The following is a 15,594-nucleotide window of genomic DNA, read 5'->3' on the forward strand; positions in this document are numbered from 1 at the left end:
GGGGCTACTTCGTCTCTGTCAAATGAAGATACAGGCCAATCCTGAAGACAGTGTTGCCAACCAGCACTTGCTAGCATTGACTGGTGTTAGTTAATATATCCAGACACACCAATGTGCTATATAGAGTTCCTAACCATGCACTTTGCATGGTTTAGCTGTGACACTGCCCCTGTGATGCACGAGTCATCTAATCCCAAAGCTTTCAGATCTGTGTGTATTTTTTTTTGTTTGTTTTTTTTTGCCACTTCACATCTTGTTCAATTTTGGTTAGGGGACAGGATGAGTTCTTCTTGTGTGATTATGCCCTTTAAGTGCTCTTGGATAATTGATAAACATGTGTAGATTTGTGCGAATAAGTTTGATTTGAAGTCAGAAATCGTCTGGTGCCGTGTTCCATTTTATGTCGTTTTGTTGCGCTTATGGTACAGTTATAATTATTTTTAGACTGTAACGGACTATAGGTTTGATATCCAGTGCTGTCAGGCGTCAATCCTTCTTATAAAGGGGAGAGAGGCACCCTGACCTGGCCTGGCACTTTCTAGCATGGGTACTCATTGCATAGTACCCTTCCCTTTCCCCTTCTCTATCCTTCAGCAGTGTTGTGTACAAATGTACACATCAACTATGGAGGTACGTCTCGCACCACGAGTTTCCTCATGTGGCTTGAAACGCAGTGTTCACATTTGTACACGCTTCCCGAGTGGATAACTAGCGCTCACTTAACTCCATCGTGCCACACATTGCTGAATACTGTCACTCTGCTGCAGGCACTGCCACGTTCGACGATAATTCGACGTGCCACGTTCCGGGACCAACGTCAAGAATATTATTCTTTGCTTGGAACGACTGCAACCAAAAACAATCTGGGCATGCATTTTGTGCCAAATATTGATTCTTTTTATGCAAGAATTGAAGCTGATTGATCGTAGAATAATTAGATGTTTAATTACATGCTATTATTAATTACTGAAAGTTGCTCAAAAAACATATTACCTCATTTTCTTTCTTGGGATGCAATACTGAGTGCTTTGGAATTATGTTGCGTGAAGTCGACACATTTTTCAGACAGTGAATCATAATTCGCGCCCGAATGGGTTGTCACTATCCTACGCGTACCCCACAGCCGTTGTACGCATCACGCTCCCCTGTGGGTAGCAGATACAAGAATCTTTCCCGACCTCAACCAACTATCATTTTTTTTTTCTCTCGAGAGTATGGGAAACAACTTTAACATAAGGCTCCCTGGTTATTGTGGGCGGAGCCCTTCGTGCAGGGCCCCACTGGCAACTGTGGCTCACTGGGCCTGGTCTAGGGTCGCCAATTGGCTTCCCAAATCCAGTTTGTAGAGTCTACCTTAATAAGCGGCAAAACAACACCTGCCAGACGTGTTTTTTATCTAAGTCAGTACTGCAGTTCCTTAAATGGGACACTATAACGAGTAGCACATGGTTGGGTTGTATTCAATTGCACTTTAGCAACCCATCACTAGCAATTTTCCTGCCAAACAAATGAAAAATAAGCCACGTAACTTTCACTACTTGGAAACCTTATGTTTTTCAGCCCATTCCTGCATTCCATGCACATTTGAACACTTCCAAGCACTGTATGTTTGCCCCTAAAGGACTCCTACCAGGCCTCATTGCAAATTTCAGTTACTCCGTAGAAGTTATATGGAGCCATCTAGGAAAGGATCTTATATAAAAAAAAAAGTTTAGGAAGAGCTTCACCAGAAGCAGCTTATCAGAAAAAAAAAAGCAGGAGATCACAAATCCCTAAATGTTCGTGCGGCAACATGTGCGCAGTTCTCGGCTGAGTGGTTCTATCAACTAAGAATCTCCTGAAAGTGATGAAACCTACTAGCTCAATAAGACCTTCGAGATAAGTTATGATACTGCCTAATGCGAATTCTGAGTGCAGCTGTTTAAGTGTATTGATTTTGCGATAAGTTGAGGCGCGACTGCCTCGCTACACCGGGAGATCACGGAAGGCAGTGCAACAGCCGTTGCAACAGCAGCCGCTGCAGACAGGCCTCCTTTCATGCACCACTTTATTTCCATGCATGGTATCAGTGGATGTCCTCGCCGCATACCTTAGTGATGACATCATCAGCGAACACACGATGCCGACTACTGTGGCACCATGAGTGGCCGCCGCGCAACTTGTCGTCTCGCCACTGTCGCTCCCTCCTCCTCGCTATCGCAGTATTTCATCCTCCGCTACGCGCCGCGTTCGTGTCGTCCTCGCTCGCTCTGCCAGTTACGCCGACACCGCTCAACACAGGAATGGGCGCCTAAGAGCTGCGCTCTAAAGCTTATTCATTATGAGCGCCCAGAAAACTGGATGCAAAACCTAAAAGTCCGCTGGAGCGTTCCACACACAAAGTGTCCCTTCGACCAATGCACATCATTTTCTTCTCCAAAGCCTCGCAGGTCAACCCACTTTCTCGTGCCCGTGCACAAGGCATTGCAGACATTAACACAGCAGCTCGCTCTGTTTCGTCCTATTCGCTCTATCGGTTACGCCAAAGACGGCGACAACGCTTCTCAATGCAGGAACGGACACCCAAGAGCTGCGCTCTAAAACAGTTCCTTATTGGAGGAGTTACAAAGACACTTGTTTTGTTACAGTGCCATCAGAAAGGAACCTTTGCTCGAACAGACTCCCTTCCTCTTTTCCTAGGCCAGCGTTTGCAAATGGAGCGGCGCTGAGCTGTGCACCTACGAGAGTTACGATAGTGCCACATACTTCTTTCAAGAACTACTTCACATTTGCCTGCCCTACATGATCATGATGAACTGCACCTCATTTCTTTTGTCCGTTCATCACCGGCTCTTCAAGCCTTGTGGCACAATTCCAGTTGTGCCACTGCACATTCTGCACTAGGTCATGGATTGACAACTGCCATGGTTAGCGATGTTCAAAGCAACAAGTTGCCCAAATCATTTGTGCAGGATTCCCATGTTCACTCAAAGAGCGACAGCCTCAAAAAGGAAGGGGAGTGACCTTCAGTTTGAAATTTCAATCATTTCCATGCCCTATAGCCATTTTGTACAATTCACACGATCACCAAGGAGTGATCTGCGCACCACGCTAGTCTGCTATGCAGCCGTCTAAGTTACCGCAGTTTGCTGTGAAGTCATTTCATCAACGTAGACTAGTGATGCCACCTCTACAACTTACCTGAGATTACCTCAAGGAGTCATTGCCGGATGACACAGTTGGAGTCATCATTCCATGGAGCTTACAAAATATCTTAGTGAACACTACCCAACACTCCCAACAGCAATGTGACCAATCAATAGAATACTAACTCATGCCCTTGGCACTACAAAGATGAACACAGAGTGTGAAAGGTTAGGCATAGAAGGCTTGGACACAAGACGAATGAAATAAACGCCAGTCTTCTCAGCACCTGTTTTGGTGTAAGACTTGTCAAGTGCTTTCACAGTTACACTTTTGTTTAATCTTCTGACATTAACAGTCAAAAGTTGAAGGGACGCGCATGTGACTTGAATTTCACATGCACGGACACTGCTCCAAGCAAGACATCATCTGGCATGGAACATGCAACAGTCAAAACTGGATATATCAAATGCAAAGAGAATTGCAAAATAGTTCAATACATAATCTGAACATGAAAATACATCTAAATGAGCGTTCAATATATATAAAAGGCTGTTGAACTGTTTTACTTTAAAGGAGTCCTGAACCACTTTTACAGCAATAACTGATTGACCTTAGTATTGATCGCTGCAAAAGTTCTTTTGAATCCATCAATAAGGAGCGGGGTTACAGAGATGTGTCTCACACTTTCAAGTGCTTTCTCTTTTCTCTTGGCCTGGTGAGCATGCCGGAAGCTACACGGGGAAGATAACAAAGGGGAAAGAAGCTACACATGACGCACACATCGTGAAACAATCACACTATCCCGGTGACATTATAGTATATAACTTTAGCATACTATAGAGCGCGGTGCCCGGCACGTGGTGGTACCCCATGACAAAAAACGCATCTGATCCAAACACCCCTCTTGGTTTATGTCAGCTATCAGCCAATAGCAGCAGTCTGTCATGTGATGAAAGATCTGCTGTATTAGAGAGCGCGAGTGTGGGCCTCTCTATGAAAACAAGGCACTTGAGAAAGTGGCAACTTCCTGCTCCGCTTGTGAAGTCTCCTTGCCACACAGGACTTCAAAGATTTGGCCGAGCTGTTCACAGCACCTGCTATCCACTGTATGTTTTTTTTTCACCAAGCACGAGGGGTGGTTCAGGACGTCTTCAAGTGCAGTGCCGTGTGTGCCTTCTTTGCACCTCTCTTTCGTCTTCCTTCGTTTTCTGTGTTGTTTCCCTGTAGAATTATGGCGCCTAACTGAAGCTTACATGAAAACTCTGCACGTCCCGTGCAGTTTCTTGTAGTGAAAAGTGGGGAATTGCAGATTTGTTGCTGTAAGGCTCCATTCAAGACCAAAATTTCGACTTATTCCGTAATTTTCAAAGGCCTTTTGCCTTCTTTAAGCGGTGCGATGGTCCTCTTTCTGTTAAACCGGCACAGGCAGCACACTTCAATGGCGAAGAGAACTGCAAAGCAGTTCTCCTCGCCATTCTTTACTGTGTTACACGGCTGTATTGTGGCAAAGCTTACTAAAGCAAATCAGTCACTACAAAGCGTAAAAGCCTGGCTGCACTAGCAGTGTGCACCGTTTGCCATTCTCAGGTTGCCGTGTGCAGGCGGTTCCCCTCGCACACGTCAAGTTTCTCTTGCCGTGCGTAGAATGGGTCCCTGACCCATTTCCATGGCGTCCTCTGGCGGCCACACAGCACCGTGGCCAATCGGCAACAGAGGAGTGGTTGCCATGGCTACACTGGCGGGCCACGTCATTTGCTTAGTTTTGCTGATAGTTCTGTGTTCGCTCCACAGTCTCTACGAATGCTTGAGCGCACTGAATCTCACCTAGTGGCACGGGCCCTTCTTGTTTTTCGTTTTTCTTTTATTTCCCCACCACATTACGTCTCATGTCCATGCAGCGAGTGGGCGAGGTAGCACATTCTATGCCACCGGACACAGGCGTGCTGTTGTGGCAGACAGTGTTGACGAAGCATAAAATCCCTGCTCCACGAGCCATCCATACTTGGAGACACACACCTTGCTTACGTTTCCTCCTATGCACGCCCCCCCCCCCGATTCATTACTCTGCTTAACAGTGCCTGCCAAAACATTGCTGCTTCATCGGTACAAACGTCTCCAATGATGTAGGCTATCAGGTGCCTTTGTAGGGGTGCAGCGCAGTGTTTTATACAGCAATCGCGGGAGGTCACCTAGAGTTCAATACATGTATTACACTAGTGTTACAACTGTTCCAGCAACAGTATGTAGAAAATAATTCTATATATCCAGGTTTGACTGTATTGCACTCCTTTGTGCCCAAATATATATGCATAACCTTTCAAACCATGAAAAAAGTGCACTAAAGCTTTCCAGTCTCTTATAAATGAATATGCTCAGGAGTCCCTGAAAGAGAAGTTTCGTCAGCGACCACACAGTCTGGCGTTCAGTGGGGACGTCCCGGCAACCCCCAACATGTACAACCAACGCCACCACCTACTTCAGTGTCGGCTCAAGACATTTCAACCTCCTCAGAAATACACCCCAGAAGAAACACAGACACAATAAATTTAAGACTTAAGAAACCCATTTAGGCAAAGAAGGCAAGAACTCATTTATTGGGCTACAGCAAGACGACCATGCCCTTTTTCGATGCAGCTCGTAGAATCTCATTTAAGAACAAACGAAGCCCTGTTGCTTGTCATGCAGAGTGCTTTATCCGAGAAAAAATAAAAGGTGTCTCCAATGAACTTTTATTTCATCTCTTTTTTTGTTCTTTCTTTTTTTTCTTTTTTTTTTACTTGAAGAAAGAAGAGACAGGACACCATGTGTTACGTGTAGTGTCACGCACGTTCTTGGCATGTGCACGCGAAGTGTAGTTGGTTGTGTTCTGGTGATTGCATGCACACTGCGCAATTTTTTCTTTTGATCCAAATCATTCTCACGCACGCACACACATTCAAATTCACAAGCCATGCAGCCAAGAAAGCGCACATTTGTGTGATTATATGATGAAATATTTATAATGACTAGATCCACCGAATACTGAGTGAACGTAGAATAGGCGAGCTCCTTTCTTATAGGAGTACCGACACAAAAATTTTGGTTTAGCTTTTTCTGCTGCGGGCCTATTAGTCATAACATCACACATTGCTTGCTGCCGCACACGATGGATAATTTATTACAGTCAGTTTATTACCGACCAGTCTCAGTTTCGGTTTGGGAAAGCTCCAAGACAAGAAGCCACCAGGTGCAACCAACGCCACCTGGAACGTGCAACGGCACACAGAACTGTGACGCACTTCCACGCTGCCTGCATCATACGCTAGCATTCTTTCACCTGCTGCATGCGCTGTGCCGTCATCGTCATCTGGTGGCAACAACTTTCTTTAGTCTTGCATACTTTCCACACATTTGCCACAGGCATGGTCTCACAAGTGGCCACTGAATAGCAGCCTGCTGGTGTAATGGCACCTATGGCGTCGTCATACTATTTGCACCGGCACAAAGCTCGGCCACAGTGGTGACGTCACAAAGGTTGGGGGTCACGTTCAGGTCACCTTAGACAATGTTAATGTCGCGTGGTGCGGCATACAGCGCGAATTCAAAATTCATATAAATTACCCCCCAAGCTATATTCGCTATTGAGATTTTGTAGATATACACGTGTTAGCAGGGAACCAATCCCGCAGGCCATCTTGGCTGCAAAATTTTGTGTCAGTACCCCTTTAACACTCCAAGTGAATGTGAATAGCAAGCTGTATACACGGTACAAATTTCGAATGTTGCATCTCCTCGCACAATTTGTATATTTGCTACCGCTTTTTGTCTTAACATGTCTTGTTACGCTAAATTTGAACTCGCTTCGTTAAATCATGCAGGTTGAAACCCTGTTACAGATGGTGCTAGGCCTTAGTTCAAGAGAGCTAGCTGCATGGCTTGGAACATGTCACACAAGCCGATTCAAACAATCGGCAGCACAATAGTTCAGTGGAGTAACACGACTGAACTTTGGTCTGGACCATAAGACTTTGGTCTGGATTATGGAACATTGGTCTGGATCAACAAACCTTGGTCTAAGCCCACACACACACACACACTGGTCTCCATCTAGCCAATCTTACGCAATGGGTGCAGCAGTTTTAAAGAAGCTGACAATATCAATTTCTAGCTTCACTGACAATCTCGCAGACACTGACATACAATACAGTAAAAGGTCGTTAATTCAACACCCGTTAATTCGGAAATTCGGATAATTCGGACGGCTCTATTGGTCCCGGCCAAAGTGCATGTTAATCTATGGGACCAAACCTTCGTTAATTCGTCAGAATTGGGCTCCGCACTGCTTAATTCGGACAAATGCTGACGGCTGCCGCTACACAAAAGAGTGGTAAAGCATCGCTGGCACCAATGGAGCGAAACCGAAACCTGAGTGACATCGCCATCATCAAAAGCTCGTTAATTTGGATTTCACGGGACCGGAAAAAATGTCCGAATTAACCGAATTCATCACTAGTGGGGGCGATCGCAGCGTCATCGAACGTCGGCGTCTTCTTTCTTCGCTCCAATGCGCCTCCGACGCCATTTTCCCTTGTGTTGTGTCGGCATCGTCTCTTCTTGCGGAGTTCTCTTATTTTTCCCCGCTGTGACCGTGTTTACATGTGAGGCCCGAGCATGCGGCAGTAGCTGACGATGGCATCGAAGAGTTATCAGCCGAGTCAAACGACGATGACTGTCCGACCTTCGATGCTGTCCTTCCCACAAATATGACCCTTCAGGACTACATCGCGATTGACGATTGTGTCGCCACGACTGGTCTCCTGCCCGATCAAGAAATTATTAATGATGTCGTGACCTCATCGTCGCACCTCATGGGAAGTCTCGGGGGCGCTTTTGATATTAGAGGACGTTTGCCTGAGCCCTTGCAACAGTTTGCGTGCTGTTGGCCGTTTGGAAGAGTTAAGAAAAATTGTAATGTCAGCCGGAATCTGCGCGAAAACGCAGACGACCATTACAAAATACTTCAGCAAATAAAGGTATGCCTCTGCAACTTGATTTTAATGTTGTTTTTCCTGTTATTCGTTAATTCGGCATTCGGTTAATTCGGACATTTTTTCCGGTCCCGTGAAATCCAAATTAACGAGCTTTTACTGTATAATGCTATGCATTTCACTGGCATGGGCGCAGCACTTCTACACACATGTAGATGCACAACCACATCCCTGATATGAGGATAAGTATACAATTATATCTAATGGCATATGATTTAAGGGGGGACATGGCACTTGAAAAAGTTTTTTATTTCTGGATCGATTTGGATGAAACTGTCAGAGTTTATGTAAATTTGTGTGCTAATTTCAAATATGCAATTATATTTGTAGTATAATGTGTATGTTTTGAAATACAAAATATATCATGTGCCCTTTGGGCAGCAAGATTTTCTAAACTGAGTGAGTTACAAATTAAATCAGCATATCACAATAATCTGGAATCAGAACTGTGTGCAGTGCAACAAAAATGGATGTTCTAAGCCCATTAGAACAAAAGTTATGGTATGTTGAACATTCACGAGTGAAATTCCAGCTTGAAATCGACTCACTCGCGAATATTCAACATACTATAACTTTCGTTCAGATGGGTTTAGAACATCCATTTTTGTTGCACTGCACACAGTTCTGGTTGCAGATTATTGTGACATGCTGATTTACTTTGTAACACACTCAGTTGAGAAATGATCTTGCTCCACAAATGGCACATGAAATATTTTCTATTTTAAAAAGTACACATTATACTAGAAAAGTAATTGCATATTTGAAATCAGCACACAAATATACATAAAGTCACCAAGTTTCATCAAAATCTATCAAGAAGTAAAGAAAATTTTTTTTAAGAGCAGTGTCCCCCCTTAAGGGTATTGCATATTCTGATACTTGCCACGTTGAATGCAACAGCAACATTCTCAACTGTGAAGTCTTAACTGTTACGTAAGAGCCAGTTGATTCGACGATGTTTCATACATGTAAACATGCGGAAATGAAAAACCTACAAGAACTGCAGAGGCACAACTTGCTGCATACTGCATGAAACTGGCAAGATGGACCATGGTCACATAAACAATGGCGTCCCAAACCTGGGTTTGGGACTTCAGGAAGAAGACAGACTGTACAGTCAGCCTCGCTTACTTGGCAAATCACTACATGCCCTTGGACATGAAGTGACTTGATACGTGACCAAAAGTGAAAACAACCTCACATCACTCACTCCTGTGCACTCACCCCACTCCATGTCTCACAACCTGTCACACTCAGTCACACGCTCTCGCACAAATATCCGACACACGCACACAGAAGTCAAAGCTAACTCATGAAAGCTAACACTTAATTCAAGCTATAATTAGTAAGACAATTGCATTAAATCATTGATTTCTCAGCAATCAACCCAAGACATACACATCCTACTGCTCCTAAAGTGCATGAATTTCAAACCTCAAGATAACAAGTCAACTGCCCTTGCCTGACTATCGCAGAGGACTAGGGTGAAATCTTCACTGCCAGTCACAATTCTTGGAACAGAAAAGAAATGTACTGCACATAAATAAGTGCGCAAACTACGCTCGCATCTCCTGACACAAATGAAAGCTACAAAAAAATTAAGTAAAATGTTTGTGTTTGCAAAGTGTTCCTTTACAAAGTGCGATGGGGCTTCGCAGTGGTGCGCTCTCGCATTGCCATGAAGCTTCCCCTACGGATGCAACTTACACTTTACTGTACTCGCTTCCACTTTGCGATTAAACCTTTCTAACATCTGATGCAATGTCTAACAACCTTGCTAGATCCGTGATTTTCCAAACCATTCAACTACAAACGACTGACAATGAGGCAATGTTAATGTGAAAAGTGGAAAATTATTAATACAATGTTACAGCTGGAAACCAACCTTCACCTGGCTATCTGGAAAGCTCCCTGAAGCGGAGTACAGAACAAAACTGTCGTACAAAAGAACACACCACACAAATGCACATATACTCGTTCACATATATGATGCATCAGAAGGAACACTATTCCCGATTGGAAATGGTGCCAGGAAAAAGCCAAGAGCACGGGGCAAGGATATTTCGTATCGCAGCATGCTGTGCAAGCAAGCAATGTGGAGAACGCTGATTGATGAACTCATTACTACAATTGTTTAAATGCCACAATAGAGAACCCAGCCTCAATTGCCTGCATTTCATAAACGTGCCACTAAACCGCACTACCTCAGCCTTCAATATGTCCCGAAACACGCTTCGACCAAATTATACAAGCAGGGTATTCACTGTTCGAGGATGCTAAAAGCACAGATTATCTTTTCCATGCCAACTTTAGAACCTTCCGTGTCCTGATGAATACAGGGATATTCCAAAAGGCTTACTCGGCACTGAATGCCCACCCACAGCATTAACTATCTATGGTAGCAAGAAATACAACAGAACTGCAGGAAGACTTCATTACCTGTTGACATGCAACAATTTTTTCACACACAGGCGCGCGCACTCACACACACACACAAACACACACAGTCACACATACACACTATGATCAATCGATGCAGTAGGCACCCAACTTAGCAGGCATCCATATGTTGTGCAGGTTCAACTATTCACTGTAAGGTGTTTTTTTTTTTCTTTTCCTGACAGGGCACTCAAAAGAGGTTCTGCATGAAACACAGCTAAACTGAACGCCAACTTTCCGCAATATCAACAGGATTCAAGGCCCTAAGTACGCAGAGGGCTGGCAATGACAAATTAGATATCACTCTAGAATCATCTTCTGCTGGAGTTGTGCCGTATATGCCAAGCAAAGCAGCACAAGTCTATCATCTTTTGCTACCACAAACCACAAGCTGCTATTGTTCCTGTGGCTCTCTAATGTGCAGTGTTTAGCACTCCATAGATGGGCAATAGATTCCAGTATGTACTGATCACATCCCTGATTATCCTGCTAGACACACAACTGGTTCTTGTAATAGATTGGCTGGCAGAACACCAGCCAATCTATTACAAGAATCAGTTGTGTGCTGCCAGCCAATCCATTACACGAAGCAGTTGTGCGTCTAGCTGTCTAGTTGCGTGTCCCTAGCTTTCGTATCACTGTGCAGAAGTTGGCAGGCCAGATTTTTTGCTGAACCTCTTTTCAGACCCTCTAGCCCATAAAAGCATGCATGGGAAAATTCTTTTTCTAATTTAGTCTAACACCAATGTTGTGCAGTGTGTATTGCTGTTGTCTTGAGGTGTGTGCGTGATGGCCACTGTGCAGGACAACAAGTCAGACGCCACTCAGTAATTGAGACCACAGCGAGTGAACGGGAGACAAGTTTGCACTCTTCGAGGGGAGGGGGTCGCAGTTTACGAGGACACTTATCAAGAAACAGACCCCCCAGACCCAACCCCGTGAAATCAAAAAGGAAATTTATTTGTCTTCGGTGAAGACCACGTGAGGTTCCTCTAATTGACCAACCGGCAATGCAACTACTTTTTACACTTAAGCCAATAACACAGAGACAGTCAAAAAAGTTTTTAAACGCTACTAACAAACAAGGTGTGTCAACTCGCAACTTTTCTGCTGCACACATGGCTTGGACAAAGTCAAAGGCAAACATGCCAGCCGGTTTAACTGCAGCCAACTAGGTTTAACTGCAACCAATGCCAAAAATTCACAGCAGGAAAAGCCGCAAGTTCCGGCGCACCCATGCTTGGGGGAAAAGCGACAGGAAGAGCAGAAAAAAAAAAAAACAGGGGCGGAACAACAAAGGGCCGTGTTGACGGAGCAGGCTTGCGATGACGTGGGGACGCAAAGGCCAACTTAAGGAGAAGAAAAAAAAGTGAAGGTAGAAGTGAGAAATGTGGCAGATACAAAACCTCGTGTTCAATGTAAATCTTCCAGTAGCGGCCGGCATTGGGGAACTGCGTCACTATCTTCTCGTAGAGCGGCCGAGCCTCCTCGATCTTCTTGTTCTGTGCAGTCCACGGGATGGTAGGCAGCGCACACACGGGGCGACGGAAAGAAGAAAAAAAAAAAAGCAGAAGGCTTGTTACAAAAATGTGCAAAAATTACCCTGTTATTTATTCAAAGCACACATTTTAAACACTCACCCAGGGTACATGTTCTTTTAAAGGGCCCCAAAACCACCTCCGATAATTTTTTAACATTTCAAGTAAGTGCACACATTGAGCTCAGAATGCTGTCACAATCAACAATGCCAAACGCGGAAGCACTAAGAGTCGCAGCTGTGCCACAAAATAATAAAAAAAAAAATCCCTTGCCCTCTCCGGGACTTTCGGTATCCCCAGCGTCGGCCGTGACGTCACCACTCGCGTCGGGTCATCTTGGAAAGATAACGAACCTGTTTGTCTGCTCGCAGCTTCACGAGCTCACCTCTCTCCTCGCACAGTGAGGAGGGGTACTCAGCCAGGAGGAGAGATGAGCCAACGAACGGGCCATAGCGAACTTAAGTGTAAAGCGAGCAGGGGCCGCTTTTCGATCATGAGATGCGCGTAACTCCGCTATTACGGCACCATTTTGAGAAAATCTCGACACGTGTTTGTTGAAGACTTGTGCACAACTGCAACACCACAAATAAATTTCAACTCCTGAGTTGTTTAGGGACCCTTTCAAGGAGTTCTTATAAATGAGTTTGAGGAGTTGAACACCACACAATTTTCCATATCGTGTTTCCCGCTGCAATAAGCAGCTAACGACCCACTTACCATGGCTGGAAACATATTATCGAATGCGAGATGGTTAATCGTTTGAAGACGTTTTTACTGTGCCCAGTCCACTAAGGAAGAAATATTTATTTAGGTTGCGGCGTGAAGCCACAACAGCCAAAAAAAAAAAGTGCTACTAGCCAGGTGCAGCCGGGTGAGCACACCCGTGCGCGTTCTCTTTAGCAGCGTTTGTGAGCAGGCGACAGCGACGTTTGCTGCAGCGGGCACGCAATTTTTTTTTTTTTTGCGGATTTCCTTTTCAGTAACCTTTCTTTGTATGTAGAGGCCGTGGCCGCTGTAATAACGCTGCTGTGCACAGTATGCTATTCTTCGGCATTTGCTAGCCTAAGATGGGACGCAGGTATTTTGTTGAAACCTGCAAATGCAGACCTAAGTCTTGCAGTGAAAAGGTTGAGCAAGAAACGAACGCGGCCGAACGCGCTCCGTGCCCATGCTCCTTGACTGCGGCGGAGCGGGAGCAACACGTGTGGCCAGTTCCCTCGGAAACCGAAACAGCAGCAATTCCCTTGCGTGCCACCAGACGCCGCCAGCATGAGTGGCTGTCCGGCAATGTGACGTTATCTGGTCGCCTCAAGCAGCGGAGTTGCACCTCCTAAATGTTTCTTCCTCCATGGCTTAGTCGTAGTTACGGTTTCAGAGAACAAAGAGAGAAATGGGCCACAGTGTGGTTTGTTTGTAAACACGACTGACACCGCATTGACAACTGCAGGAGAGCACACATGCAAAGAGCATGGCAGCCAACCCAAACTCAGGATTCAGGTGGTTTTTTGTCATTTACATCCAAACCCAGTTGAAGTTGGTGTCGCAAGGTGCTCTGTTTCACTTGCAGTTGAGCGGCACACACTCTAAAATTCATTTTCAGTGTTCTATGTTATATCTGCTGTTGATATTTTGTAGACGATGTGTGCGTCCAGACATACCTCTTGCACAATTTATTTCGGCTTCAAATTTTTGTGTCAGTACTCCTCTAAAGGACATACACCCACTTTATTAATAATTTACTAGGTGCACGCCACTACCAACCTTCTAATCTATAGTTGAATACAACTTTAGAAGGCAGTGGCATTTCCTCCTCAAAGGCGGATGAACACAAGCTTGCACCAATGGGCGCGCACTCGGGACTGACACCATGAGCAGGACAACCAGTGGCTCCGCCTTCGGAGAACATCAGCGCGTGCATGAGCGGGACTATTTCTTTAGTCGCGGAGACGACTGGTTGCCGCGCTTCCATCGTCTGGGTGGAGCCTCTCCTGTCTTTTTAAGTTGTATCAGAATATAATAGTCTGCGCTCTTTGTCTCAAGATCTGACTATTCAACATTGTAAATATTCCTTTCTTTTGAATATATATGAGGAATAACAACACCTGAATAACACCTTAACTGGAGCCCAGAAATCCCAACAAAGCCTACTGAAATCTCAAGTTTAGTTGCGCAAGATTGATTCCAGCAGTATACTTAAAACAATATGCAGCCAATCATTGCAGCAACATGGCTTGCAGGTCCAGGAGGAACTTCCATCGCAACCAGTGTGCTTCAAGAACTTGTCCGCATGAATGAACGAAAGACATGTTTCAATAACCCAGCCGCTGCTGGTGATTAGGTGGCAAAGGATGAGGAGTTGGGTGAAGAGCAACTTCTTGCGAGTCTTTCTTCCTTCTAGTTCCAAAGGCGCATGTAGACTTCCATTCAGGTAAATGTTTAACTCAACTTGCTCCAAGCACGGAGTCCTCCAAAGTATTTTCCCCATCGGAACAGCGATTCACTTGAAACACTTGGGCAGGGCAAGTTATTGCACGAGCCTGTCAGCTACTTCAGCATCTAGTCCGCAGAACAATCATCATGTGTAGGACAGTCATCAGTTTAAGCAAAGGTGCTATGCAGGAATTTACAGCACTTTTGTCGCAACATCGATGACTTTGTGACGTCTGCAAAGGCCTTGTGCAACAAAATTCATGCAGCTTTTTGCCTTGCGCATCTCTTTTCAACCTGCCCCGCAAGGCTAACGTTTTGGCCAAGTACAAGCGTAAAATGAAATGCTAACAGCACGGCGTGTGGCTAAAGACACAGTTTAATGCTCTTTGGTAGTCGTCACTAGAGACGATAGCACGCAACCTGCTAGGTTGCTGCAAGCAAAGGTGCATTTTCCTTTTAATGACACTTGTCCTCTAGCTTTTGTCACCAAAGCACCACATAACGCAATGCTACCACAGTCACCACTGATGGTTCACCAGCAACAGAGAAAACTGAAGCCAGTATAGGCGGCACCGCGTGCGCGCAACAGCACTAGGCTTGGCCCAGAGCTTGCTTGTGGCCGCACAAGTAAATCTTTCTCAATGCAAAATTTTTTGGGAAACCCTAGTTCGCTCGTAGCCCTTACTGTGTCAATGTCTGTTAACACACTATTAAATCAATGACAAGGATGCAACTAAAACTGATAACAAAGCGAGCCATAGCTTCCAGTCTTTCCTCGTCCCTCTACTCTACTGTACAGCTGAACAAAACAATGAGAATGAATCAAGGGGCCACTTTTTTTTAGACAGAATTACATGAATCCAATAGACAAAAGCACTACTATGCACTTACCCTTCAGACCTTTCACACAATAGTAACAGACAGCACTTGACCCAGTGTTTTACAGCAAAGACTAAAACACTGTTCCAAGAGCAACACTGACTGCTAGATGGGCTTTAAGGTGAATTGGTTCTCCGAGAAAGATGAAAGTCCAG

The 15,594-nt window shown here is 45.0% G+C and overlaps 1 protein-coding gene across 1 annotated transcript in view; it reads right to left on the minus strand.

Annotated features, from left to right (window-relative positions):
• The window catches only part of LOC119375976 (cleavage stimulation factor subunit 3-like), a 77,941-nt gene that overhangs the window by 56,429 nt on the left and 5,918 nt on the right, over window positions 1–15,594 (minus strand). Inside the window, 1 exon segment of the mRNA XM_049411340.1 lies at window positions 11,999–12,094. Coding sequence (XP_049267297.1) covers window positions 11,999–12,094 — 96 coding nt within the window.

Source organism: Rhipicephalus sanguineus, unplaced genomic scaffold (genome assembly GCF_013339695.2).
Source record: "Rhipicephalus sanguineus isolate Rsan-2018 unplaced genomic scaffold, BIME_Rsan_1.4 Seq1054, whole genome shotgun sequence".
Taxonomy (NCBI): Eukaryota; Metazoa; Arthropoda; class Arachnida; order Ixodida; family Ixodidae; genus Rhipicephalus; species Rhipicephalus sanguineus.